The sequence below is a fragment of the Haemaphysalis longicornis genome, unplaced genomic scaffold (genome assembly GCF_048455015.1).
Source record: "Haemaphysalis longicornis isolate Haplotype H1 unplaced genomic scaffold, Haemaphysalis longicornis Haplotype H1 scaffold_1, whole genome shotgun sequence".
Classification (NCBI taxonomy): domain Eukaryota; kingdom Metazoa; phylum Arthropoda; class Arachnida; order Ixodida; family Ixodidae; genus Haemaphysalis; species Haemaphysalis longicornis.
The window spans coordinates 446,333,535-446,360,846 of NW_027526203.1; the positions used below are offsets into that span (position 1 = coordinate 446,333,535).

The 27,312-nt window shown below is 48.6% G+C and overlaps 1 protein-coding gene across 2 annotated transcripts in view; it reads left to right on the forward strand.

Annotated features, from left to right (window-relative positions):
• Window positions 1-27,312, forward strand: part of LOC144155903 (uncharacterized) — a 57,323-nt gene that overhangs the window by 19,771 nt on the left and 10,240 nt on the right. The window contains exons 1-17 of one of the 2 annotated variants that reach the window (XM_077687611.1): window positions 3,827-4,024; window positions 5,188-5,262; window positions 6,619-6,735; window positions 8,856-8,964; window positions 9,043-9,293; window positions 9,355-9,639; window positions 9,707-9,871; window positions 9,926-10,039; window positions 10,099-10,371; window positions 10,445-10,561; window positions 10,619-10,744; window positions 10,841-10,966; window positions 11,504-11,671; window positions 11,743-11,838; window positions 13,170-13,394; window positions 24,189-24,338; window positions 26,372-26,485. In XM_077687611.1, the coding sequence (XP_077543737.1) occupies window positions 3,842-4,024; window positions 5,188-5,262; window positions 6,619-6,735; window positions 8,856-8,964; window positions 9,043-9,293; window positions 9,355-9,639; window positions 9,707-9,871; window positions 9,926-10,039; window positions 10,099-10,371; window positions 10,445-10,561; window positions 10,619-10,744; window positions 10,841-10,966; window positions 11,504-11,671; window positions 11,743-11,838; window positions 13,170-13,394; window positions 24,189-24,338; window positions 26,372-26,485 (2,694 nt within the window). In that variant the 5' untranslated portion in view covers window positions 3,827-3,841. Of the gene's footprint in view, window positions 1-3,826; window positions 4,025-5,187; window positions 5,263-6,618; window positions 6,736-8,855; window positions 8,965-9,042; window positions 9,294-9,354; window positions 9,640-9,706; window positions 9,872-9,925; window positions 10,040-10,098; window positions 10,372-10,444; window positions 10,562-10,618; window positions 10,745-10,840; window positions 10,967-11,503; window positions 11,672-11,742; window positions 11,839-13,169; window positions 13,395-24,188; window positions 24,339-26,371; window positions 26,486-27,312 lie in introns of those variants that run through there. The other variant, XM_077687612.1, reaches the window with a different exon arrangement.

The window sequence follows — 27,312 nt, forward strand, 5'->3', positions numbered from 1 at the left end:
GGGGCCTAGCACGTAATTAGTTTTAGTCTTTTAGAGAGCGGCTGGCCCAGGGACACTAAGAGGGACGTCCTAGATGCCGAACACCATGCACATTCACATATATCGCGAGAGAACATGTGTATGTCCTTGCAGGAGTGGTTCCGTTTTCACAGGAAACCATGAGCCTTTTTGGCTTCGACCGCCCACCCGTGAACAGGAACTTGATTTTGCTGCCTTCCCCGCAGCATGAGCACACTTGCTGTGAAGCACCCTTTGAAGACTAGCCTCGATGCACGAAACATGTCGGCAGTTCATACCTTGAAAGGGTGTTTCACAGCGAGTGCGCTCACCCTGCGGAGAAGGCAGCAAAATCCAGTTCCTGTTCACGGGTAGGCGGTCGAAGCCAAAAAGGCTACAACAACGCCAACTTTGTGAAATAATCGCGAATTTCATGTTTGAGGAAAATATTTTTATTCCAGTAGATAAATCATAAATACCCGATTAAACTGTGCTGGTAAAATGCAGTGGTATAAATACAACACCAATTGTGCCTGCTCATATGGCAGACAAAAAATGCACTGACGATCACTATACTCCCTAATGCGAACTTTGAGCGCAGCACGAACTGCACTCATCTCGGTCACGGCGCATATCTCCTGCGTCTCAGTTAAGTTGTTTGCCTATGTACCTTGTGTTCATAGACACTGTCGTCGCAAATGGGCTTTTAGTGACGATATGGCCACTGTGAGCCTAAATCAGCCCAAAATAGAGAAAAAAAGTGACGCCGAGTGAAAGCGAGGACTTCCGGGCAGTAGACCACCCTTGCATTTGGTGTTTCAGGCATCCGAATTGGCGCTGCCGCTTTTCAGGCACGTCATGCGACTTTCCCATTGGCAAATGAATCACCCTTGGGTTCTGTACTCTCCCTTTTGGCTGGAAGTTGCAATCTTTGCAAAAGTCTACTCTGACTGGCTTATAGTTTCATCATAAAAGCTGAAAACCAATACGAATAGGGTTTTCTGGCACCAGACTAGTACGGCGGCGTCGGGAAATGTCAAGAATAGGTCCCCGGCAAGCGATAAACGTTCAGAAACCTTCAGGGTTGCCAGGTGTATTGAATAAAAAATACCGTCATATAGGCCACCAAAGTATCAAAAAATCAATCGCGAGGATGCTCAGTGGCTTGTGTAGTGCAAGAAAGACCCACCTTTCTTGATGGCCCAGCAGTAAGCATAGCGTTGATCACAAGTTTTTTTTTTTTTTTGCGATGTTAGCGACATAACGTCATCCTTAGAACGTACGCTTGAGCTGGGCTTCAAACAGTGGCGGTCACAAGGAGGAGACAAAGGAGTGGGGGCAAAAAAGGCGACACCCCTTCCCCCGAGCATTCGTCATCGGCTTCGTTTTTTTTTTTTTTTAATTTCAGCCCATTGCAAGAACGTCGGGGCGCGATGATGCTATGCATCACACTGTAAGGGAGAGTCCTAAATGCGCGTAATGCTGGTATTTAGCGCGAATAACGTCAAAATGTACTGATTGAAGTGAGTGGGTGTTTTTTTTTTTTTTGCTTTTATCTTCTTTGTGCCGCTGTGGGCATCGAGAGGGAAGTTGACGCCTTTGCCGGCAAAGAAATGGTTTTCTAATGTATGGCGAATAGATGGCCGTTTTCGCAACCGAATCAGCATCGAGTAGTATTTAAAAGCACTATTTTGTTCCTTTGGGGTAATTCCGGTCGTGCCGCTTACAAATGATTTACAGCGTCTGCTTTATAATATGGCTACTGCTTTCAGCTTTCCCCTAGTTAAAACGTCAAAACCGAAGCATATTATTGGGATTGCGATTACTACATTTTCTGTATCGTGCAATGCGTGGGGCTTTCAATGCACTGATTTTATATCCATACAAAGCCATCGGAGTCGTACCACCTTAAAACATGGTAGCAGTAGTCAGAACCGTACATACAGGAGGCGGAGAGGGTGGTGGTCAGCAACCGCAACAACCTGCGCAGTTTTTTTTTTTTTTTTCCACGTTAAAGATCTCCAGGTGGTCAAAATTACTCCGGGGAGCCCTCCTCTACGGCAAACACGGATAGATTCGGTGCGTAAAAACCCTCAAAATTTCAATTTTTGAATAATATTTTTGCCTACCTTAGTCCCCTCCCCCCCCCCCCCCCCCCCTTCCGTCACAAAAGTATTGCCAGCTTTCCTCTGGCTTCAAAGCAGCAGGGGCAAGAAGGTGGTAGGGCTGAGAAGAGCATAGTGTCGGTGGAAGCGCGCCATGTCGTCTCCTGCGTTCGTCTCGCCGACGCCATAAACTAGGGTGCACTCTGGGGAGCTCTGTTTGCATTGCGCAACTTTGGAGGGGTGATGGTTCATTGCCTAGTCGAGCGCTCGTCCCACCGGGCAGCCAACACGAAAACCCGACGAGAGACGCTAGAGCGTAAACACAGTTTCGGCGCAGCACAGCTGTGCTTGCACGCTGTTCCTCCGGCATTTGGGTAAAATATTGATAGGTGGAATAGAGACAACGGATTATTTTGGATAAAAATTTCAAGTACTTGCCTTTGGCATGAAAAGCTCGCTGTTTGGGTGGTTTCCATCCCCCTTCGCTTCCTTATAAAATACATGTCAAATATTTGCTTCAGACTACGGCAGCCAACAGCGCTTAAGAAGGACTGCGAGTTGGGCGTGTTGGTAAAGGTTCATGTTGGGAAAAGCGCCAACAATCAGTACTTGCACAAGGAAGAAGCTCCGTCCGTAGCGCTCCGTCCTGTCTTCTTCCTTGTCCAACTATTGTTCGCGCTTTTCCCAACATGAACAGAGCTTGTTAAGCACTGCTGACCGGAGCATGCCAAAATAAATAAATAAATAAATAAATAAATAAATAAATAAATAAATAAATAAATAAATAAATAAATAAATAAATAAATAAATAAATAAATAAATAAATAAATAAATAAAAGTCCATCGCAAGAAATGGTTCTTGTCAAGTAATAATTTTTATTTGTAGAAGCAATGAAGGCATGTGAGCGTACAAAAGAGAGGTTTGGCTGTTTTCCCTTTTACAATTTTCCCCTGTGACAATTCCAACACCCCTTTCCCCTAAAACCGATCGGGGGAGCACATGCGATTGCTGTGAAAGATTCTACTCCAGTGGGAACCGTTATGCCTAAGTAACGACTTCATGTAGAATTCTGGACAATGCGCGCACACTTACGCACCGGCAGCAGAGTTGTCACGCTGTTTCAGTACCACATTTTTCCGCGAGTGCACTGGTAGTTAGTTTATTTGACTGTGAAATTTATTTTTACCTCCCGTCTGAAAATTCAGCACGTTATTTGATTTAAGATAACAGTCATGTTTTAAATACATTGAAGTTTTATATGGATTATTAAAAATGAGGAGATAAAACACAATAAAGGGCGCATGTGATTTTTACTGGATTCTTTTACTGTGACTTAATGCCGGGTATACATGTAAGATTCTGGCTGTCCTAATGACTGAGCGAGATATGCTGTTGCAATTCACAAACACGCGTAAACAAGTGCAACGCACGTGCCAACGGAAGTGTACTTGAACTTCCTTCTTCCAAAAATGAAAACTTCGTCCTCAGCCATATTTCTCGTTTACATACCTTCTGGATGGCCAGAATGAGGACGGGCCCTCAAACCCGCAGCTCACTGAGCCACTGTGACCACACACTGTGCAACCGTCCACAATAACGTTAAACAAAAATGTCTCTGCACAACAGTGGGTCGAACAGCGGTTATGGCTGCATGCTGCAGAAGTTTTAGCTCGTTTGTGACTGTTGGGACCGTGCCGTCGGCTGGCCCTGGTTCGCCGGTAGTTTTCGAGCGCTGTGCATGACGCTGTGTGTGCCCTGGCTGCGTGCGTTGTGGCCCGCTAAGCGACCTTTGGCGCAGTCCGGCGATGTCCTGGAGCTGCGCATCCAGGAGCTGTCTCCCGAGATGAGCGACGTGGGCAGCAGCTACGAAGAAGCACTCCACCTGCAGCAGCAGCATCGGCAGGTGCTCCAGAAGCTGCAGGTACGTGGCTCTCCCGCCAGCTGGCCACTGCTTACTTTCAAGGCTCGTTTACACTGCGGGCTTGCCCCGGAACAGCGGAGGTCCAGGGGAACGGGGAGTTCATGGTTCGAAGTTCACGCCGATGAAGACGTCGCGTCATTCTAGACATTCGGTATTCTAGAGAAAGCTATCGGAGAGGCTCGTACTGGCAGCGGGGACACCGACGAAATCGGCTTCCTTTTTGCTCCACAAGCTGCCTCTATACGAAAAAAAAAAAAAGAAAAGAAAAGGTAGGCAGGTCTTATACTTCTGAACATTATGGCTACGCAACGTTTAAAGCCCAGAGGTTCGGTCCGGATGGAGCGATTACCTTTTCGTGCGGGTCTCACTTCACTTCTCACTAGCGTAATGAGAGAAATTAAAGTTAGGGTGATGATCCCGCCAGCCAGAGGAACGGGATCAACAGTGGGAAGAAGGCTCTTTACTAGTCATAAAAGACGCTCATTCTACTTTTCACAAGTGTGACGAGTGAATGAGGAGCTGATTTGCTGCCAGGCTCCCCACTACGCGGGAGGAGGAGGGCAAGGAGGAGGAGTTTTATTAGGAGCCAGATTGCAACTCTACTGGGATAGAGACGCACACCACACGACATCTCCGGCAACCGCCCTATTGTATGTAGTTCTAGGGAATTAACATGAATTCATGTGATCCTTTGTTTGGTTCTCTTCTGCTTCAGTGGGAAAGAGAACTGAGTTTGCTTGCGCCTTCCATGTTTTTCATGTTCTGGAGAATGCATTGTTCGCCTAATTGGTCCGCAAAGCTAAACTTAAAAACGTGTTAGCATTAAAGGGAAGGAAATACTGCAGCCGTGTCCGCCCTGCCAACCTTAGGTGTTTCTGCGTTTTCTTTAGAGAACAGCATTTCTTCATGTTTTAATGTTCCGAACATACGTTATCGGGCAGAGAAAGATGAGTTCAAGCAACCCAAAATATGTACAAGTAGTAGGCACCTGTTTGATCTATTTCTACTCTGTGCTTCATCCTCGCAATATTTTCTTGCAACTGTGCGAACACTGCTTGACGCTCCGGGGCTGGAGTACCTTTCGAACACGTCGGGTTGTGGCACCGCAAGACCCGAAGTGTCAGCCACGGCGTTTACCATTTCTCTGTTTCCTGGGCACGCAGAACAAGCAGAGTCCCGTGGAGGAACTCCTGAGCCAAGCGGATGAGCTGATCGCCAACCAGAAGCCCAAAGCACAGGTGCGTTGCAGCACACCAGTCTGACGTAGCTGTCACCAAAAGAAAGAGGGAGATACAGAAAAATTCCCAGTCATAGGCCTGCTTTCAGAGCTGCTTTTTGTGTGTGCATGTTTTGTCTGTTGGTGCTTTTTAAGGCACTTAAAAAATCCGCTTTACATAGCTGTTTCGTTAACCGCATGATGTAATAGTTCAACGACATAGTACGCACGTCCACGCCACTTCTACGTCACTTGTGGTATACCTGTTGCATCGTATTCAACAATGAAATCATTAAAAAATTACGTTGCGTGCTTCCGAAGTAGTTCTGTGTGCATCTGCTCTTTCTTGCGGCTAAGGATAAATGTGATGACGCACACTTACTCTCAGCTGCAGGTTTTGGTATGATTAAAAATCAGTGACAAACTTGGATACCCCTGTGTAGAGCTATTCACTGTGAATGCAAATACATTGAGTGCTTTCATACGCATAAGGGTTTCTCTTTTTTGTAAGTATAATGCCTGATTTGCTGCTCTAGGCCCTCCCACAGGCAAAGCACAATTTCGCTTACATCTTGAATTTTTGTAGCAGTGCAGTGTCAGCTCTGTAATGAAGATCCCGTGCACGTGCTAGAACGTTACGGAAGCTGGGAGCAGAAAAGTAGTTTCAGAATAAACCTACAAACCGATTGTATGTATTTAAGGCATGTCGTCTTGTTGGCATCGCATTGTGAGGTAAAAAGTGAATCGTTTAAAGATTACGTAAAGCATAGGAACGAACTAAGCAAACTGTGGCTTTTTGCCCCCGTGTCAATGAGGCCTGATGAGTACGGTAAACTCATATTGAACCCCGCATGTGTGTAATGGCCAGCGATTTTCTAGGTCCTGTGCGACTGAGAAGATCATGCTGCATAGTTATGAAACCACGTGCGAAGCACAGTAAACCTCGCTTGATCTGTGTGCTGTTAATTATGTAATCCGCACATCCGTTAACCCACACCTGTTCATTCATGATTTGTCCAACGTGACTGCATTGACAGGAAAAAGTGTAAATTCCACGGGCTCTTTTTAGTTTCACGCGCACTGATGGAAATAAACTTAACAAGACAAAACCGTCTAAACGCTTGAGTGACAAACTTTGGCAGCGAGCAATGGTTACCAATAAGACCGCTGACCGAAATCTCCGACCTTTCTTAGGCCGTCGCTTGAGAGAACACGCCGACTAGCGTGTAAGATGATCAAACATCACACGGAAGATTCGGACGCATCTTATCCCACGAGAAACATTTAGTACTTCACCAGCAAACATTAAGCTCTAGGTTGTTCGGCGCGTCGCAAAGGCTGTTGTGTCCTCAACGCGAATTTCTGGTTCTCGTGGCAGGTGTATTCGGCGATGGCGCACAACCTCGGCTTGGCGTGGAAGAACCTCAACGCCCAGCTGGAGCACCGTAGCATGGTGTTGGACACCGCCGTCCAGTACCACGCCGCAGCTAAAAAGGTGAGCGGACACCACAGGCGCCTGGCACTCCGAAGCTGCTTACACCTCTGCTCATGCTCCCCCCCCCTCCCCCCCCCCTTCCCCATTCTGATTTGGGGAGTAGTAGAAGTAGTAAACAACGTTTATTTATCACGTGTACTCCCAGTTTTCGTCTTACGCAGAAAGGGGGAGAGAGAATATGGAAGTTAGGAGGGAGGTATACACAAGGAGAGTTTTAGCACCAGGCGAAGCAAATGAAACGCTGCCCCCTCACTATATAGCATGCTTGTATAGCATGCTTGTAATGAGCATGCTATACAAGGTGCTCTTTTAGAGCTATCAGAATAAAAAAAATGGCAATAGAATTAGCTGCAGGTTCGTTTCGTTTTGTGTTTAAGGGACATCGGCTTGCATAATGAGCGAAACAAAATGATTATTTGTATAATTAATCGATCAGAGAAGGTAATCGAAATAAAAATACCTTTTTCCACTGATTTACCGGTGTAATGGAGCTTGGTTTAAGTGTGGGCGAGTCCGGTTTGTTTGCTACAAGAAATAACAGTTCTGACCCCTCATAGAACGCTGTTAACACGCAGCGTCTTCGAGACGTAAAAAAAGCAACAAGTGCTTCGCCGCAGGCCCACCAAACGTGCCAGTCATTACGTTACTCCTGAACAAAAATTGAACCGCGGTTGAGCCATTGGTGGATACGTACTCACCAGGTGGCAGCAACGCGTGCCAAATTTTGTCAAAATGGTTCGTCATGCGGAAGTCAGGGCGCCTGTTTCGGGCTTCCCGTGCATTGAAAGTTATCAACTCAGGGTACTTAGATCGGTGCTGAATTTTTCTGTCTAAGCATGCAATGGGATTTGCCCGCCTTTAAAGTGGTCTCAATTGGAACCAAGGCCCATAAGTGACTATTAGAAACTGTTGCATAATCACGATGATATTTTGACCATATTTCTTTATTTAAGCGTTTTTCTCCTGAGCTCCTTAAGCCCACCGTAGCGATAGTACGCATGTAACCGTAGTATTATTTTGTTGTCGCTGGGAAGAAATGTCGTGATATCCAGCGATGCAGCGGATGCGGAGCCACTTTTGAACAAACCAGGCAATGCGATGCGCGCTATGAGGCTCCCTGTACGTAAGGTCGCGACCCTCCCTTGTTGACATTTTCCACAAGCGAAGGCCTGTGTAGGGCAAAGTGAGCACGTCTTGTTCCGAGAGACCGTGGTCCGAACCCCACCTGGATAAATTTGCCGTCTATGGTCATTCGTTTTTTTTTTTTTGTCAAACAAATGTTTCTTTTTCATTCGCGGGCTGAGGTCACGCAGCAAACTGTTGCAGAAATGCCCTTACCCTTTTGGCTAAGGGTACTGCCCTTTTGGGTAAGGCCATACAGTCCGCCCTTTCCTTTTTGGTGGTGTCAGACTGGGACGAAGTTAACTCGATAGTTTTTGTGTTTGTAGATATGCAGTGATCGATAAAAATAATCACAGTAGAGATGAGCACAAACGCGTCTGCTATTCTTAATGCGGTACTGCCGAAGAACTTAGCAAGTGCGAGAACAACACGTCCCTGCCCCTAAGCACACGAGATCGTCAAGCTGATACGAACCGCAACAGGCACTTCTCAAGGGAATCTTTATCGCTCAGCTAATTGTGGTGCACACTGGGACGTTTTCCTGAATAGCACTCAAGTGCTCAAACAGTACAGTAAGTGAACAAAATAAGTGTTTTTGTGTCCACTTCCCATGTGCTTATTTTGGCAATCGAGACCTAGAGGCAGAAAAACGTTGCGGTTGGCTATGCTTTAGTGCGGCCTCATCAATGGGAAATTAACAGTCTGCGGCTATCATTTTTAAAGGGTTTCAGCGTGATGTCCAAATAGGCGTTTGAAAAATAAATAGCCAGAAAAGGAGAGCTGAAATTCTCAAAAAATAAAAATTACACATGTTTGTCCCAATTCGGATTCGAACTGAGGTCTTTTGTGTGGTAAGGGCGTTGTATGCATGGGCGACGCCGACAGCGCCCCTAAATTGTCCGATTTCGTTTTGGCCTCGTGTAAATGCATGGACCGTAATGTGGAGTTTGAACCACTTGGCGTGACTTATCCCGATGTTCTACCTTGTCCCGCCGCAGCTGTCAGAAGAATTGGCAAAGGGGGAACAGGAATTCTCGGACTCCTTCCTACCGGATCAAGTGGCTGCGTGTGAGGCCCGCCTGCAGAGGCTGAACGAGGCGCGCAAAGGTACGCTCTTTGGTGTTCTCAGGCTCTCTTCTAGCGCACGAAGAGCGGTGCTCACAGACCCGTGCGTACACCGCGCAGCCATCCTCGAGGCGTCCAAGAGGAGCCTCCAGCCATTCCAGAACCTGCTGCAGACGCTCAAAGAGGTGGCCAGCACGGGCGACTCGCGGCCGTTGCAGCCGGCGGCGGCCCTGGCAGCCATAGCCGCCCTCGAGAGCCAGCACGAAAGCCTGCAAGATCAGCGGCGCAAGCTTGGGCTGCTCTGCGAAGCTCGCAAAGAGGCACTCGAGAAGCGACTCCGCGCGCTGCTCCTCAGCAGGGAGCTCGACGAGGTACGTCCGATGCCTCCGGAACCGCAGTGGCGCAGGGTGAAAGCGCCTCGTCTAATTTTAGGTCGAGCGCCAACTGGAACTGAGCCCCGACGATACTGCGCTGGGCGATTCCCCGGCGAGCAGCGAGATCCTGCTGCACGAGCACACGACGAGGATAGCTTCAGCGAACGAGAAACTGCGAGATCGAATGCTCAAGCTCCTCAAAGCTGCCAAGCAGATCCAGGAGCCGGAGGTTGAGACCCGCGCATTCGACCTGATGGCTCGCGTGACGAGCCGCATCGAACGCGACGACGCCCGCAAGCGAAATCTCAAGGAAGCCGTGGAATTTTTCAACGAAGCCCAAACGGTGAGCACCCTTTGTTTTCTTTGTTGTGACGCGTTCACGGGCTCGAGCTGGCGCTTGGCTTTCGCAGGCTCTAAACAAGTTGGACCAGCTCCAAATCCAAGTTTCCCAAGGCCCCATTCACGACCTGGCTGCTGCAACCATGCTGTTAGACGCTTGTGTCGAAAAGCCCCTCTTTCTGGGTCACGGCATCCTGGCCCGCCTGTCTCTCGGCACCAGCGGTGTTCAAGACAAGGTCATATCCGCGACGCGTGCCTGTGTACCCTGTCTCACGTTGATGCAATTTCAGGTCGATGAACTGCAAACTCGGCATCTGCACGTGAGGCGCATGTACGAACAACGAGCAGCGGACGTCGTTGAGAGCAGCGAACGCGCCATCAGCTTGATGACTCAGTGCAACAATGTAAGCAGAGCGAAGCGTAAACTGTCTTGGTGCTTAGTGCTTCCGCACCCTCTACGCAGCTGTACAAGTGGTGCATCGAGGTCGTGCAGACCTTCCTGGAGCAAAACAGCGAGCTGGGCGTTGGCGCGGCGCCTGCGCACGACTTCCTGCAAAAGCACCAGAGGATGTTGAACGAACTGCAGGCTAGAGAACCGCAGATGACGGCGCTTCTGGCGCAGGACGATCCGAGAGCCAAAGAACTGCTCCAGCTATGGCAGCACCTTCGAAATCTCTTGGAGCAGCGCATTCGTCTTGCACAGCGCTACTTCAACTGTTGCAAGTTGTCGACCCAGGTACGCAGATGCTTCCGAGAGTTCACATTCACACAGTCGTTCGGTTCTTAGTTTTTTCTTAAAACGTTTACAGCTGATAGAAGACCTTAAGACAATAAGTGATGCCAGTCCGGAGCGTCAAGCAACCATCAACGAAAACTTCCTGCAGTTTGATCACAATGCCAACAACTTCTTGCACGATGCTCAAAGGGTAAGTATTAAGGCTTCGCAAATTGACTGCAAATAGCTATAAATGAGTTACTTTCAGATCCAGGACGCGTATTTAGACTTCACTAAGGCCGTCCGTCATATGCAAGAAACGTTAGATCAATGTCATCAATTGAAGAACAATCCTGGTAGTAACACCGAACAACTCATAAAGGATGCACAAAAGGTGAGCACCGGTGTAGGATCAACGGGCCGTGATGCTATATTGTCGACACTCTCTGAGTCAACGGAAACCACAACTGTTTTCTTGTATTTAATGTAGACCATCGAGTCGGCCGCCAAGATCGAGTCGGAGCTTTACCCTGCCATACCTCGAGAACTGAACAGAGCCGAGACGATTGCGCAGTATCTGGGAAGACACTTGGACACGCTCATGCCTCTCGTGAGGGTAGGTGACCAATAATTCTTCCTTGCAATACGTACTCACGTGGCGTAGACTGCGGGACCCGCCAACAGAACGTTCTTGTTATTCGTAGGGTTTGTTTCGCTTACGGTGAATTTGTTTCTCACATTCCAGAACGGCTTATTACATTTTTGGGAAAATGTAATGCCAAACATATATGCTTCCTTATCTTATCTGCATCACCAGTGTCTGGAGAAGCTCCACTAAGACAGTGAGAGTAACCAGTAACTTGATGGCGTCGTGTTTGTAAACGAAAGCCGTCAGAACCTGTGAGCCATCAGGTTAGCAAATACACGCATCATCACGGTCAAGGAGACTGGAATAGTCGTAACTGGCTGGGCAAGGGCGGCCAGCTCATGACTGGGTAATCGTAGCACTAACTGCCGTACTCATAGCTGAGGGGGAAAGGAAGTGCGTTAAACTTTTCTCGATATGGAGCATCTCTGAGAACACTGTAAACGCTGCGAAAGAAAGCTCTCGTGAGTCTTAGTCGAGGAAAATTTGGCGCATTTTTATTTTCAGACAATTCAATCGGAACTGGAAGCCAGAATCGAGTCCACGGCCACGCTTCAGCGCAAAGAGAACCTTGTCCACCAGCTGCGTACGACCCAGGATAATTTCCAAAGAAACGTGTCCCAGTATCAAGAATTGGTGCGGGCAATGATAACGTTTTTCGACTACTTTGCGCAGGTGAGGATTGGCGCTGGAACAACTTGAGCAAGCTCGTGAGCACGTTATAGCAACGTTGTCATCTATTTCAGCTGGAGAAGAAATTGCACGACACTCACGAAGACGAAGCTTTGCTGGCAGAGGCGAAGCGGCGAGCGGAAATCTTGGCGTCATTAGTAGACAAAACGGTTAGTACTATATTACAATGCTTTTACGGCAACCGACAGCTACGCGTTCTCATTTAAGTTGAGACACTCGAACCGCTGGGATGCGGTCTTGGATGCTCTGCAGGTGCCTGTGGCGCAGGATCGTTATTACCACCTAGAGATACCGCTTCGTAGACTTTAGTAGAGCTTAGTAGACTTTAGTGCCTGCTTTACGTTCGTTCGGGACTTGTGTCACAGAAATGTGCTAGCACCCATTGCAAGCTTCATTCATATTTATAAACGATTTCCGCAGCATCTTCTTTTCTTTGTGTTTATTTATATAATGGTATTCTCGCGTTACGGTGCTCATTTCTATCCTAAAACCTATTTGTTACCTATGTCTTTTCTGGTGTTTTTTTCCCTTTACAAATGTAACTTATCTTTGATACCATATTCAAGTTTTGTTTAATACCTTAGGAATGAATGATTGAATGAATTTATTGAGATTAATGAAGGTGGTGTGCCTAGCGTAGGGAAAGACGGAGATGGAGGGAAATATAGAGGGACTGTGGAGAATAATGGGTCTCACGATGCTCTTACGACCTGCACATGCTTGCTTTTTTTATGAGATTCAATAGTTTATACTTAACTGTTTCACAAAGCTTCCCGCATTGGCCGATACCCTAATCCAGTATGTCACATTTGGTAATGAACATCATCGCTGTCATTTTTGTCTTCTCGCAGGGATTACATGTTCACCATCTGAGCTGTAAGCCATCTCGGCTAGAACATAGGCTCTCGCAGTGAAGAGGACGTAAAATATTGCTAGGAAACGTAAAGCTGAGAAAATGCAAGGCACGCCCACAACGGTACTTTAACTCAAAACCGACTAAAAATTGCGTGCAACAGCACTCTTGGTTAAATGAACCGAACAAAGATATAGTGCGGGCTGTAGAACGCGCAGAAAAGGGGACTGGAATTAGTATCATGTCCTATGTGTCATTACAGGCTGTAATTCCGAGCTCGCATCGAGGTCACCACGTGAAACAACGCAAATTGTTTTGTGTGTGTGAAATCCCGTAATTCTTTGAGGTAAATACGCTCTAATAGATCAATTCTACACACCGTTTTTGTCAGTAAGGGTGGTTTGGTATCTTTTAGGTGGGTGACTTGCGGTGCGCAGACTATCACCATGTTTAATTAACGTTCTACACCCCGCAGGAAGTTTCCGGCTTGTACCTATTTGGTAAGAGAATACCAGGCTTGTACCGATTCACTCGAAAAAGAAAATGGCCGAATGTAGATGATTTCAGCGGACCCTTCGTGTTCTCCAACGTAGGACCGCAGTTGATGCGTCGCTTCTTTCCGGACAGGAGCCGAGCGAAGCGGCCGTGCTGGACCGCGACAAGATCCACCTGCTGGTGGACAACCGGAGCGCGCTGTTGGCGGCCAGCGTGCGAAAGTCGCAGCAGGACTCGCAGATGAGCAAGTTCAACGAGGAGCTGCAGCTCATCAACCAGCAGGTGCGAGAGCTCACCGACTCGCTCAAGCGGGACTCCTCCAAGTGCCACCTCGTCGAGTTCCAGCAGCGCATACAGGCAAGTGCAGCTTGCGAGTATGCTATACGGCCACGAGACATCACGCGCTGTAGCTACTTTCGCAATTTAGTCGCTGATTTTCGCTAAACGTGTGACCCTCGATCGTGCTGCCTTAGAAAATGCACAGATTGTGCGAGCTAGTGCTTGACCGGGTGGTTGCTCATTGTGCTGGTTTCCTAATTTCACGGGGGTGCCTGTGACCACCCTGAGGGGTTTCGTTTCTACTGTTTTCTTGTAATTTACTTGTAATTGAAGTAAAAAAAATTTCTGGGCTAATTTTTTTTTAATTGGGAAGAACACAGCTAGAAGAGGTTGAGAAACACGCAAACGCTGCTCCTAAGCCCGCTGCGCACGTTGTCAGCATAGCGTGACTCGACACCATCCCGATCTTCAAGCAAGGGCAGTGGCGTGTTATTCTATTGTCTGTTCACCCGTCATTGTCTCTCAGGGAGATCGCGCTTGCGCCCGTCGTTCCTCCCTTCCCAAGTTAGTGAGGAGTGGAGTGAACCGACGCTGCTTCTTATTAGCCAGGCATACAGTTCATCAGTTAGTGAAAAATGAGCCCTACCTCGGTTTTTGTCGCTAGATGTATCGCCGGAGCCAGGCATGGGTAACATTCTGGGACGGAAACACCCTCGTGGTTCTAAGCCAGGTTTGTTTATGACAGCACTTCAGAATAGTCGCGATGGCCGACAGGAAAAAGTGGACGGCTTGGCTTTGTCATAAATTTAATGGGATGAAGCGAAAACAGAATGCCCCTGGAACCGTTCCCTCACCCAGCCAATGATTATGATAGTGAGGGGCACAGAAAAACATCTCACTTCATCATTGTAAAAACACAGAGACGGTTTGGATGCGCTAAACTACGGTATATCGTTTGAAAGCAGCCTATTCATGCTAATAAAGCTATGTACGGTACTCCACTACGGGTATGTTCACAAAAGAGGCTCCATAATGACGCTTCACGAAATGGAATTCATAAAATAGGCTGCACACATTTCCCACGAAACCGTCAGGGGAAGTTTTAGAATGAAGCCGCCGCGGTGGCTCAGTGGCTAAGGCGTTGTGCTGCTGAGCACGAGGTCGCGGGTTCGATTCCCGGCCGCGGCGGCCGCTTTTCTGGTGGAGGCGAAAAGCAAAAACGCCCGTGTGCACGAGATTTCGGCGTACGTTAAAGATCCCCAGGTAGTCAAAATTAATCCGGAGCCCTCCACTGCGGCGCGCCTCATCGCCTGCGTTGCGTCGGCGCGTTAAACCCTACAATCACTCAATCAATCAATCAATCAATCAATTTTTAGAGTGATTTCGAGAGAGAGAGAGAGAGAGAGAGAGAGAGAGAGAGAGAGAGAGAGAGAGAGAGAGAGAGAGAGAGAGAGAGAGAGAGAGAGAGAGAGAGAGAGAGAGAGAGAGAGAGAGAGAGAGAGAGAGAGAGAGAGAGAGAGAGATGGGGATCTTTATTGGAGCATTGCGGGCTGTAGGCCTGTTGGGGGAAGTGGATCCAAATATTACAATGGGGGTAACGTGAAGTGTGCTTTTGTATAGGGAGAGTCTTGGTCGTGCAGTGGGTCTTCCGGGATGAGGAGGAGTCTTGTAAAGGTCGCGTTAGGAAGAGGGGAGCAGACACATCCTTCTAAAGTTCTCGCGCTAGACCGTTTGGGAGTCTGAACAGCGCAATTAGGTTCAGGATGGGAGCGTCCACGGAGTGAGACTTGATGAGTATAGCCGCCCCATCACAGCCGATCTCAACCACCTCGCATGGCACTGCCACATATTTTCTCGCTTTCGTACATGCACTTCGGCTTACCCCGACACCAGAACTCACACTGACCTCACATCACTGTCACATGTGACAAGACACCGCCTGCGACAATATCATTCGTGCCACTAAAAGCGGCCTAGTGCAAGCAATTTAGCCGTGGTCTGTATGATTTTTTAGCGATGTCTCTTAAGTACGACGTCCATATAGACTGCACCGCTTCCCTTCTTTCCCCGTTGAGCACAGGTCTTTTTTACCATTAAAGCTCGCAACACCAACAAGAAAGAAAAAGGAAGGAAGAAGTAAACAACCACAAAACAACAACAAAGCTAAAGTAAATAATTAGTCAAATAAAAATAAAATGAACATAGGAATGATATCGCACGCTGCCTAAATTTCCGATTGTCTTGTTTTTTTTATCGTCATGGTTGATCGCCATGGCGAAAGTACACATAGTAACCGCATATGAATTGTGCGTAGCTTGCGGCACGGAAATAATTATCGGTAGTCATTACTTGAAAATAGTGATAGTTCGTGGTTGTGGGTGTGGCTCCTATCTTGAGCGAGTATACTTTTATTGATTTTGCCGCCTTACATATCATTCTTAATATATTTCACATGAACACCCCAATATACGAATGCACACTGAAGAAATTGGCGATGTCTTCACCCCGATGTCTCCCTTGGAGTTCTTGGCTGTTGCCCTCTTTCGCTTACACACGGGGTTGAAACATTATCATAGACCCTGATAAGCACAGCGCTCACTCACTGGCATTAAAATATTAGACGAAGGTTGCGAGTCGCACAACCGTTCCATCATCAAAATTTTCATCTCTTAAAAACCGCTAATGCCCTATAAAAACAACTTGTGCGGGGCCATCGTGTCCACCTCTTAGAACGGCGGCTGCACCTATCAATGTCAAAAGGAAATGATCCACCTCCCAGGAACTGACGTCAAGCACTATTTTACGCCAATAGCTGGCACCTCTGCTCCACGAAGTGGACGAGATGGCGGTGAAAAGTTGAGCAGGCACCATTACGCTTGTTATGCAAAGCATCGTGTAAGAAGGCTCCGGACGTTCCCCAAGAGAGGCCAGGTTTTGCAGATGCCGTTGTATCTCATCGTCCCACTCGGTTGTGTATGGGTGAAACTCGGTGGTTGCACGATGCCGTTCTCTCTAGAGAATTGTTTTTTTCATGTAAGGGCCGCTTGTGGGGTCCCATCTCACCTGACACGAACAGTGACTGAAGATTAGGTTATGTAAATGGTTTACGGCGCAGTCATAGACGTCAGCGCGACTGCAGCACGTCACTACAAAATCGGTGTTGAGTGATTGATTTATATACTGCGTATTATTGTGAAGGAGTGCGTGCTGCCGCTCCTCCATGAATGCGTGGCGCAGATTTAGCTTCTAATCTGGTATGCGAGCACAGAGTGAACATGCGTACACAATCCCCTCCGACGAAGGTGCCATTGAGAAAAAAGTGCTTGCTGCCGCTCCTTTCTGCGCTTACCGGGTGAGTTCAGCTCTTGCATTTGTTACAAGTTAATAGACGAGAAGGTGTATTGCGATGTATGTAGGTGAAGACTTAAATGATCGGCATTAAAAATCCAGTTTCCGATTTGATTGAAATGGTGGCTTTTGCCGCACGCTCTTGAGCCTGACAGACAAAGCACGCTTTAAAGGCGCGCTCTGATTGCCGATGCAGTTGGGGCAGAACGCGGTAGCGTCAGAAGATATTGCCGCAAGTTTCACACACCTCCTTGTTTCATGGTGTCCATCCATTTTAGCTGTTGCACGTGAAAGGAGTTACGGAAAATAATGGTTTAGTATGCGGTATAGTGCGAGTACCACAAAGCATGCGACGATGATTGTGTGAATGATTGCGAAACTGAATAATTTCTGTTTAGGACATATTTTCGTTCCATTATGCTCATACTTCGATTGGTCTTTGAAAGCCCAGCTTAAATTTCATCCCCTTTTTTTGTGGTCAGGTGACTAAATGATGGCTCCTATATGAGTTCTTCTGGTAGAGACGCGTTGGTGTGATGGCGTCAGTCGCGGGCACGACTTGCGACCGTGGGCCCAATTCTCTAAAACGATTGGCCGTCGTTTTGAAACGACGGGGTAGCGCCATGCAAATGCATGTGTTCTGGGGTTGGCGCCGTCGCTTTGAGGGGCGAGAAAGCGGGCGAAATGGCACTGAGGAGCACCGGCAAAAGGGCGCAAAGCGACAGCGGCAACCCCAGAACACATGTATTTCCATGGCGCTACCCAACGACGGCCCTTTTTTGGAGAATTCGCTCCCGTGTCTGCCGAGCATCCCGTGACCACCGACGCGGAGAGAATGAACTCACCGCGCAAACGCGGCGCTTGCTGAAACCACGAATCCCTTTTCTCGCCTTCGCCGCAGTATCATTGTCGGCGAGTGTCGGCATGCCTCCGCCTTTCCCCACTCCTGTTGCAGCTGCACCCGATTCTAGCTCCAGGCCGGCACTCGCTTCTTGTGGCTTCGTCGTCGTTTCCATTTTGCGGTGATGACGTCCTTCCGCGGACGCTTGATGCGCACGGCTGATCACGGGCAGCTGTCACCGCAGAATACCGCTCATTTAGGCTAGTTACATGCACGCGCTAATAATGTTTCTACTCAATGGCTTCGCAAAAAACAAAACTACTCCGTAGTGAAATGGATGCGCTTTTTAGCCGCACAACGGGAGGCAGGGCACAGAGAAAGGCGGCAGGACAAGAAGTCCACTCATGTCCGTGCTTTTCCTGCAGAAAAAAGGAACAAAAAAAAAAAAAAAAAAAAACGAGTGAAGTAGGTATTGCGAGTGCGTCAGAAAAAAGACGTCTAACTAGAAAGAGTATTCTACGAACAGGCGGAGCTGAAACAGCGGAGTCTATATTTTCAGATATCATACGTCGACATTAAATTAACATAAAGGAGCTCTCACAATATGTCGCCGCTTTCCAATGACGCAAGTTTGTTTATTAGATATGCTTGCATGGTGCGGCCTCCAGACAGCAGATAGGATTTTGCTACGGAAGCGTAAGTATGAAAAAAAAAATCCCGGGCCATCTCCAGTGAAACCAGGGGGGGAGGGGGGGGGGGGGGCATGCCGTGTATAAGTGTATTCTTGGCGCCTTGGCGTTTTTGCCCACGGAGATGAAACGGTTGGGGGTAGAGGTATACAGCTTTGCTGTAAAAGTCTCGTGTCTTTGAAGCCCAAGCGTTCTATAGTTCATACCACAAGCTAGGTGCAGCACTGTGGAGGCTACATTCTCGTCAACACTGCGCCCACTGAGGGCGCCTAACTCGCCGTGAAGGGGGTCCTGAAAGGACATTCCCCTCTCCCCTCTCGGCAAGTGGAACCGCAAGGCCCCGGCGCCTTTTGTCGCTTCCTCCGCGGTGAGTTAGGCGCCCTGAGGGGGCGGGCTGTTGATAACAATGTAGACTCCACAGTGCTGCACCTAGCTTGTGGAATGAACTACAGCTAGAGGCGTTGGAAAACGAGTGTCCCGGTGGCGTATTTCCAAACGCTTCGCTGCACAGAGCACCCACGTGACATGTCTGTTTGCGCGATGCAGAGCGTAATTAAATACTGTCATTGGTTGCGCGCCAAACCTAAAGCAACCTAAAACATACCAAATCACTATTTATAAACAAAAACAATATGTAGATTTGTGTTCAGAAAAAAATTAGAAAAAAAGGTAAGCAATAAAAAATACTTCAGATAGACTTGCTGGGACTCGAACCCAAGCCGACGGCGCCGGTACTCAGTACTCTACATCAAGACCACAGAGCCCGAACGGAGGCGCCTTTTAGCAGACGCTCAAAATAACAGCGTGCAGTGACATCCCACATGTCACATGGGTGCTCTGTGCAGCGAAGCGTTTGGAAACACGCGTCCCGATGTGTTCTTTTTGTACGAGTTACGTTCTAGCGCGAGGCTTGGAAAACGAGTTTCCCGGTGTTTTAGCACCGTGACGACATGAGGCGATCGACGATGACGACGACACGAGAAGCCGTCAGCCCGAACTCCTAATACATAATAGTAGTATAGTATATGTTAAAACAAAAAAAAAACGCTTACACACCAGAACAACGCGGCACGTTTTGTTTATTCTTGCACCTAATTGAATTCCTGTCCATTTTTGTTTTATTGTCACACCTTGCTTACTTGTAACGTTTTCCACACGCAGTTTAAATTAACGTGAAGCTGTATCAAGCCAGCTAGGAATATTTTTCGTTACTGTGATGGTTGGCCAATCAGCTGGCTCGTGCTGTGTCACCAAGGAACACCGTCATCACCATCATATTCAGAAGAATGGAATCTAAGATGAACCACGAAAGGCTTCACCGCCGCATCTCCGCGGTCCTGAAGGCGTCGGCACGCAAGAGGCGCGGGTTCCTCGAGTTCGTGGACCTCCAGGTGGCTTTCAAGGACTACAGTCACCTGAGGGACAAAGGTATCAAGGGAGCGGTCGTGCTGACGCACATCCCCAAGCCCGACATCCGGGTGTGCGTTCTGGGCGACGCGGAGCACTGCGAGGAGGCACGTGCTAATGACCTGCCCTTCAAGACTTCGCGAGACCTCCGTGATCTTGACAGGTTCTTCTACTGCCAGCACGACTACATAAACACACTGACCAACGGCTTCGACGCGTTCGTGGCGTCCCGTCCGCTGCTCAGACAATTGAAGCACACTCCCGTGGGCAATGCCTTGGAGGCCGCGGGCAAGTGGCCCAAGCAGCTGTCGCACCGCCAACCCCTGGTGGAGCAGGTCGAGAAGTCCAGGGCCACCGTCAGCTTCTGCATCGGAGGGGAATCGCCGCGGGGCCTCGTCGTGGGCAACGTGAGGATGACCGCTGAGCAGCTGAGGGAGAACATCGAAGACGCCGTCGGCCACCTGGTGGGAGCGCTGCCCGAGCACTGGGAGAACATCCGCACCATGCACATCAAGTCCACCATGGGACCGTCCCTGAGAATCTTTTGAACACCTACCTCAGAGTGCCAGTACTGAAGCTGGCGTTCTCGTTTTCTTTTTCTTTTTTTTTTTCAAAGAACGACGACGGGATGGGTGGTTTTCGCGCGTCATACTAAGAGAGACACACCCGAGGTGCCACTGCGGCGTGAACGGCTTGGGAAGTTGCCGCTTGCTACATGTGCCATGCGTACATGAAAAATATTTAGCGATCCTGACGCACTCGTTGATGCAGCTCTCGCTTTTTGTATTATGTAATTGTTTCAGATGCCTTGCTGTAGCTGAAATGTAATAAATGAAAGCCGAGGGTGTGACAAATTTTGCACATCATTCACTACGTGCCTTGCGTGACTCCAAAGTGCATCTTAGGCCACTACATGTCTGAAGCGCTGATTTTTTTTTTTTAGAGCAAAGCGGCATACTTCTACACCCAACGGTTTCTTCGCCGTGTGCAACAACGATCTTTGAGGGCAAAAACGCCAAGGCGCCAAAGCCTAAGACGCCGAGCGCGTGCGTCAGGCTAATCAGGCATACCGCATAGAGCTCAGATTTTCTTTAAGGAAACCACAAAACAAGAATCGAAACCGCATTATGGATAAGACGCCTGTGAACAGTGGGACCTCCCCTCCCCTCCCTGGTAAAGATTATGTTTCTGATAAAGATTATGTTTGCAGATTATCCCGCCGCGGTGGCTCAGTGGCTAGGCGTTGTGCTGCTGAGCACGAAGACGCGGGTTCGATTCCCGGTCGCGGCGGCCGCTTTTCTGATGGAGGCGAAAAGCGAAAACACCCGTGTTTACGAGATTTGGGCGCATAATAAAGATACCCAGGTGGTCAAAATTGATCCAGAGCCCTCCACTACGGCGCGCCTCATCGCCTGCTTTGCGACGGCGCGTTAAACTCTACAATCAATCAATATGTTTGAAGGCTAGGCAGGACTAATGTCACTAAGTAGAGCAGTTCTTGCCCAAGACGCCGAGCGCATGCTTCACGCTAGGCAGGACCCATCATTTGCCGTGAGAGAAGCCGAGCCACTTCTTCAGCTGAAATGCTGTTACATGCGTTTTAATGATTCCCATTTGGAACGACGTCAGTCACGCGCCGCCGCAGAGCAGGGAGGACAAGCTAAGCCTACCAGAGTTGACCGACTGAAACGCATAAACAACAAAATGGCGGCGCCCGTGAACCGTCGCAGTGTAAACAAATGTCACGCAATGCGATGCGACCTATGATCATGGCGGCGGCACGGAACAATAGGAGAAAAGAGTGCTGATACTCTGTACCCTTATCACTCTTATCTAGTGACGCCAGCCGAGAGCAAGCGACAAGCCCCCTGAGACGACGAGAAACATTTCATACCCTCCTCTATCACCATTTGTAGTGGTGTACAACAGCTTTGCTGGACATCCACTCGCACAGGGCGGGATGGCGACCAGGTTTTTTGTTTTAGCAGAGGATTTGAGGTCAACCTAAGGAAAAATAAACAGGACATCGACGCTTGAGTGGCCTTATATTTGGTTTGGGAGCATGCAGCTGCGGGGTGTGGCTCGGTTCGTGTAATTAAACGCTATTTCCTGCTGGTACCATTTCTATTGAGGACACATTTTAGTCAATTTTTGTTCGTACTCTATGCCTTCGATTGGTCTTTTTAAGTCAATCGTAAATTGTGGCCTTTTTTTTTTTGTGGTCAGGTGACACAATGTTTCCACCGGCATCAGTTCCTCTTGGAGAGGCGCCTTGTTATGATGGTGTCAGCTGTGGGCATGGCTGGCGACCGCGTCTGTCGAGCTCCTTGTGACCACCGACCCGGAGAGAACGAATTTCACTTCCCAGGCGCTTGTTGAAATCACGCACCCTTTCTTTCACCTACGACTTACCCTGGTATTCTGAATCCTTCCTCCACTCGAACCTCAAGTGGGGGAGATCCTTGAAATTGATTTCCCCATCCATAAGCAATGTGGAAACCTCCCCTCAGTCGAGTGGAGGGAGCAAATTGAGTGGAGGAGGAACTCAGAATACGCCCTTAAGGCGCAACCACATGCAACGTTTTGGCCGCGTCTTGCAACCGTCTGCGGCGCCTGGCGCCGACGCGGAACGGGCGTTGGAGAGGGCGAGCAACCACATGAGACGCGCGAAGAGCGCTTCTCCGATCCAAGTTGCCAGACTTACTTTGGTAAAGGCAGCATCGTTCTGTTTAAGTCATTCTTAATAAACTGAAGAATAATCAAAACTTCAACAAACAAAACACGTTAAATTGATGTTCTATTAAATAAAGTGCTAAAGAGCCGCCAAATAAAGAGCCGCCATGTTGCGTGCGGAGGGGGACCGGAAATTGAGGACAGCAACATCCGGCGCAGACGTCGAAAACGGACCGAAAATCTGGGATGCGCAGACACCGGCGCTCCGAGCGCGCTGCTGTGTATTTGGTGGCGCGCGCTGAACGCGCGTCGCCGCGGACGGTCTCCAAACGCGACCAAAACGTCGCATGTGGTTGCGCCTTTAGTGTCATTGCTGGCGAGTCTACGAGCGCGTTTCCTCTTTCTGCCTCCATGTTGCCGCTCTCTAGCCTCGAACCGGCTCTCGCTTCTGGCGTCCGCGTCGTCGTGTACTGTTGGCGGTGATGACGTCCTTCCGCGGACGCTTGATGAGCAGGGCTGATAGCGCACGGCTAGATCCCGCGGAAAACCTCTGAAGGAGTTTAGTAACGCTCTCGCGCTAAAACCGGTGGGGGTGTCTAAAGAAAGCTCTCGCGTAACATGATTCACCCCTGTAATATCCTGCGTGCAGTGGTGCACCAATTATAGGCTCCCTGCGTCTTTAAATACCCACAGTGATTTTGGCCTGGGTTTTTTTGGCTGTCTGTCCTCGAACAAAAATACTGTCGCGTTAAAATGACGGTTTCTCGGCTCGTGAAAAGGGTCGAAAGCATGATATGATTAAGCCGTGTTTTATGGCGCCACGACCACCGTAGCGTCGACTCACGGTAGAAGACAACAACGTCACGAAGGAGGAGACCACTGAAGCTCGAATCGGTGGGCAGAGGTGCAATGGGGACATCCTCCACACAGTTAGAAGCTAGAAGTACGGAACTGTGACCGCATTCTCTGTGTTCCCGAATACCACCTACATGCTATGTATTATGCAGTTCCCGGTGGCTTGATACGGGAAGAGCGAGCAGGAGAGAAAGTGCATCACAGCCTCTATAGGGAGGCAGTTTTGTTGGATAAAGCTAGGAGCAACTCCAGACTTGTTTTAGTCCGGTGAGCCTGACGCGGGTTGGATCTCTTGGGACTGTACACACCTGAAGCACCGGGAGGTGTCGTTGCCGGTTAAGAGCTCCAGCTTGACAGTCCAAGAACGAATTGGCTGCGGTCAAACGTGTAGCCAGGCCGCAGTCCGACCAATGGCGCCGCAGGCCGGCTTGAGTCGACGGATCTTATGTCTTGTAGGGGGGTGCGGATGATTATGAAACAGCAGCACGAGCTTGGTCTCCGCGTAGTGTCTGGTGTCTTCGCCACCGCCTGAGCACGTGCGGCCTGAGGACGAAGCCGAAACGGAGCCTGTACAACAGCACCTGCCCCGCCTAGGGTCACAAGGGATGGTGATTCCTGGTCCTTTTTTCCTAAATCACTACCAACTCTGTTTTCTGCCCGGCTCGTACAGGGGTTCGGATATGGTTGGTTCGTCTGTGGCGGAGTTAGGAGGCGGTGAGGAGTCTCGTACGACGTGGCTGGAGAGGACTGCGCGCCTTTTCGTTAGCACTCTGGTTTGCTTTCAATCCCTTGGCAACGAGAGTACAATGCAAGGTAACGATAATACCTTCGCTGCCGCTCTCGGACAGGACATTTCGACGAGGTTTGTGACAGTGATACTGCGTGTCGAGGCTTACAGGCTTGAGGCGCAGTTCAGCAGTCTCTGCAGACATCTAGGTGCGTGGGAGTCGTCTTGGTTTAAATGAGATCCACGTCTCACCCAACTGCACGGAGTTCTAGCCCTACAGGGTCACCTGCTTCCGTGGCGGACTGTAAAATCGCCTTTCTTAACACGTGCAGTCCCTGGAGAGAAGGATCGAGGTCCTCTGTACGTCATCGCGCCTGCAGACTGACACTGCGCGAATGGAGCTGGAGGAGCTGACGTCTCGGTGGCGAACCTTTCACAAGGAGGCAATGGCAGCGCCGCCGCCCCAGCCCATCGAAAGAAAGGTGAATGGCACGACCGTCCCCAAGGAGGGGCAGCGTTTCGATTGTGCGCAGCCGTAGGGCATTGACCCCTTTTGACAAGGGCGTTTGCCCGCAACACCTTACAAGCCCATGAGGAGCAGACGCAACGTGTTTCTTACCAGCAGTATATTTAAAAATGATGAGTCTCTCCACGTTGTGAAGGTAGATGACCAGCGAAGCTGCGTAGTACAGGGTGGTACGACGATAATTGGAACACTTTGAAATTTTTGCCTGAGCGAACCGCCGCTCTATTCGCGCTCAAACTTCACACGAAGGTAGCATTTTGTGGTCTATTTTGTTTGACACCGGGTACAGCGACGGTACTTACCTACTTATTCTGAAAATAAATAAAAACGATTTTCGTGTATGAGAAAATGGCGGCGGGTTTGGACGTGCGAGCCATGCAAGCTGATCTTGGAGCGACGGCGCCACTTGGGTATGCAGAGCGAAACGGACGATGTGGATTCGCGCTCCTTCACGGCAGGAAGAAGCCAAATGGGGTAGCAGACGATCAGAAAATATGAAAGAAGGTGAAAAAAACAAATCCAACGTTTATTGGCAACGATGAACCGTAGGAATATTTTATTATGTTTGGTATTATCTGTTATGCAACTATTTGTGATGATCGTAAACTAGGGACGAAAGAGAATTTCTGATCGTCTGCTACCTCATTTGGCTCCTTACTACCATGAATCCCCATAGTCCGTTTCGCTCTGCATACCGCAGGTGGCACCGTCGTTCCAAGATCAGCTTGCGCTGGCTCGCACGTCCAAATCGGCCGCCATTTTCCCATAGGCGAAAACCGTTTTTATTTATTTTCAGAATAAACAGGTAAGTACCGTCGTTGTTCCCGGTTTCAAACAAAATATACCACAAAATGCGACCTTCGTGTGAAGTTTGAGCGGAAATACATCGGCGGTTCGCCGTGGAAAAAGGTTTAAAGTGTTCCAATTATCGTCGTACCACCTTGTACGCGACACGGGTGTCACAGTATTTCTCACAATGGTAGGAACTCCTTTGTTGTAAACTACCTAATTACGACTAGTAAATGAAACTCCGCCTAAGGATAGAGTTGTCTTGGAGACTAATGGTCACATAATTTGTTGCTGGAAAATTTCACAGCCGTTTTCTGTATCCATACTCCTCCTGTAGATGCGTGTGTATTGACAGCAGGCCGTACTTCTGTATACACGTTTAAAACTTCACTCTAAACGAACTAATGACGACGGCCAAACGAAAGTCGCAATAATGAGAGTTTTTTTAGCGGCCAATTGTCATAAAACTGTTTTGGGGAAAGTTTCGGTGAAACAAGACTTACAGCCGTTTTCCGTTTACATTCGTGTTTTTGCACACGCATAAGAAATATGCGGGGACCCTTAGCCTAATCAAGCTTCGCTTTATAAAGGAGCGTGCGCAGCGGCGTCATCGTTGCCATGGGGCCAGCCGAACTGCACAGGAGGACGGGTATGCGCTGTCCTGGCGTTAGGCCTATAACGTTACGCTGCGATGATGGGAGTACGCGGGATTTCAGCACATGCCTCGCCGATCTTCGTACACCAGCCACTTCTGCTGCTCTCTGCCTCGACATCGACTAGTACCATGTCTATAAACATGCAAGTGGTCGGAATGGCCGTATGCGGCTTCTGCGACATCTCCTGCAGCGGCGGCTCCTGCGGGCGAATGTGTGTGGTGGGGTTAAAAACGAATCTCGCTAAACCGCACAGCATACCTATGCTTTGTCACACTCACACATAAGCAGACCTATAGGTGTACTCCGTAATTGTTCACTTTGAGCTGTTTCACGTATGAAAACCGCTGCAACGATTTCATTGCATGCCTAAATGCGAAGTCGGTAGAAACAGGGTGTGTAATAACTTGGTACCTCATCGCTCTGAAAAAAGGTAACAGTAAAAAAAAAAAATACTGATTAGTTCTCGCCTGATCAAAAGAAGAGAAGAACTTGTCAATTTTTATTTGGAATGCATACCGCCATGCCCATCTTTCTCTGAACCCAGGAAACAAAGGAAGTGTGCGGACCGTCGTTCGTGGTGCCTCTTGACGACGTCGAAGTACAGGACGGTGCCAAGTGCAGCCTCGTATGCGTCCTCGCCGGGCACCCGCCACCAACGGTAATGCACACTGCGACTCGTCGATGTCTTATTTGTGGCCGTGTTGTGTAGGTTAACCTGTGAGTCCATTATTTAAATATTTAGCGGAAATCTAGGGTTTTATTTATATCACCCGTAATTGGCAATAGAAGAGAAAACACCGCGCGCCATTTACGGCCAGCTATCGCAGTGATGATTTTAACTTATTTCAAGGTCTATGTCAAATTTTTGTTTGTTTCTGCACAGGTTGTACCCTTAAAACGTGCTAGCGATCCTCTTCATTTTACCGTGCGGATTGCCTAGTGTGTCGTCACAGCCGACGTTAGCAAAACGGTGGGAAGGATGGTGGAAGAAAAAACTTTTTAACGCACTCTTCTCCTTAAAAAGAAACAAAGAGAATGCTCGTAAAGCGGAGTAAGACCCCAGAACATGGCCTACGCCACCTAGACTAAAACAATAACTCTGAATAGTTAACGACCGTCATTCGACCATCATACGACCGTCATCCCAAGGAATTCGAGCGACTACCTCATGCGACTGTAAACATCAGCTGAAACTATTATTGATTGATAGGTTTTGTTGATTGAGAATGCTTGATTGAAACTGCGGGTCGATTCTTTATTGATTGAACTTATCTGATTAGCCATTTTATCAATCATTGACACCCCGCACACTTGTCGGTATGTGGTGCTCTCCGAATATACGGTTAAGGACAACCACAAAATATGTGCTAAGAATTTCAGCGCAAGCTGAAGCGATTTTGATTAAAATATTTGGTTGATTGGCATTGATTGATTCTTATTGATTTAAATTATTTCAAATTTTGGCCAACCCGTTTTTGCGGGTAC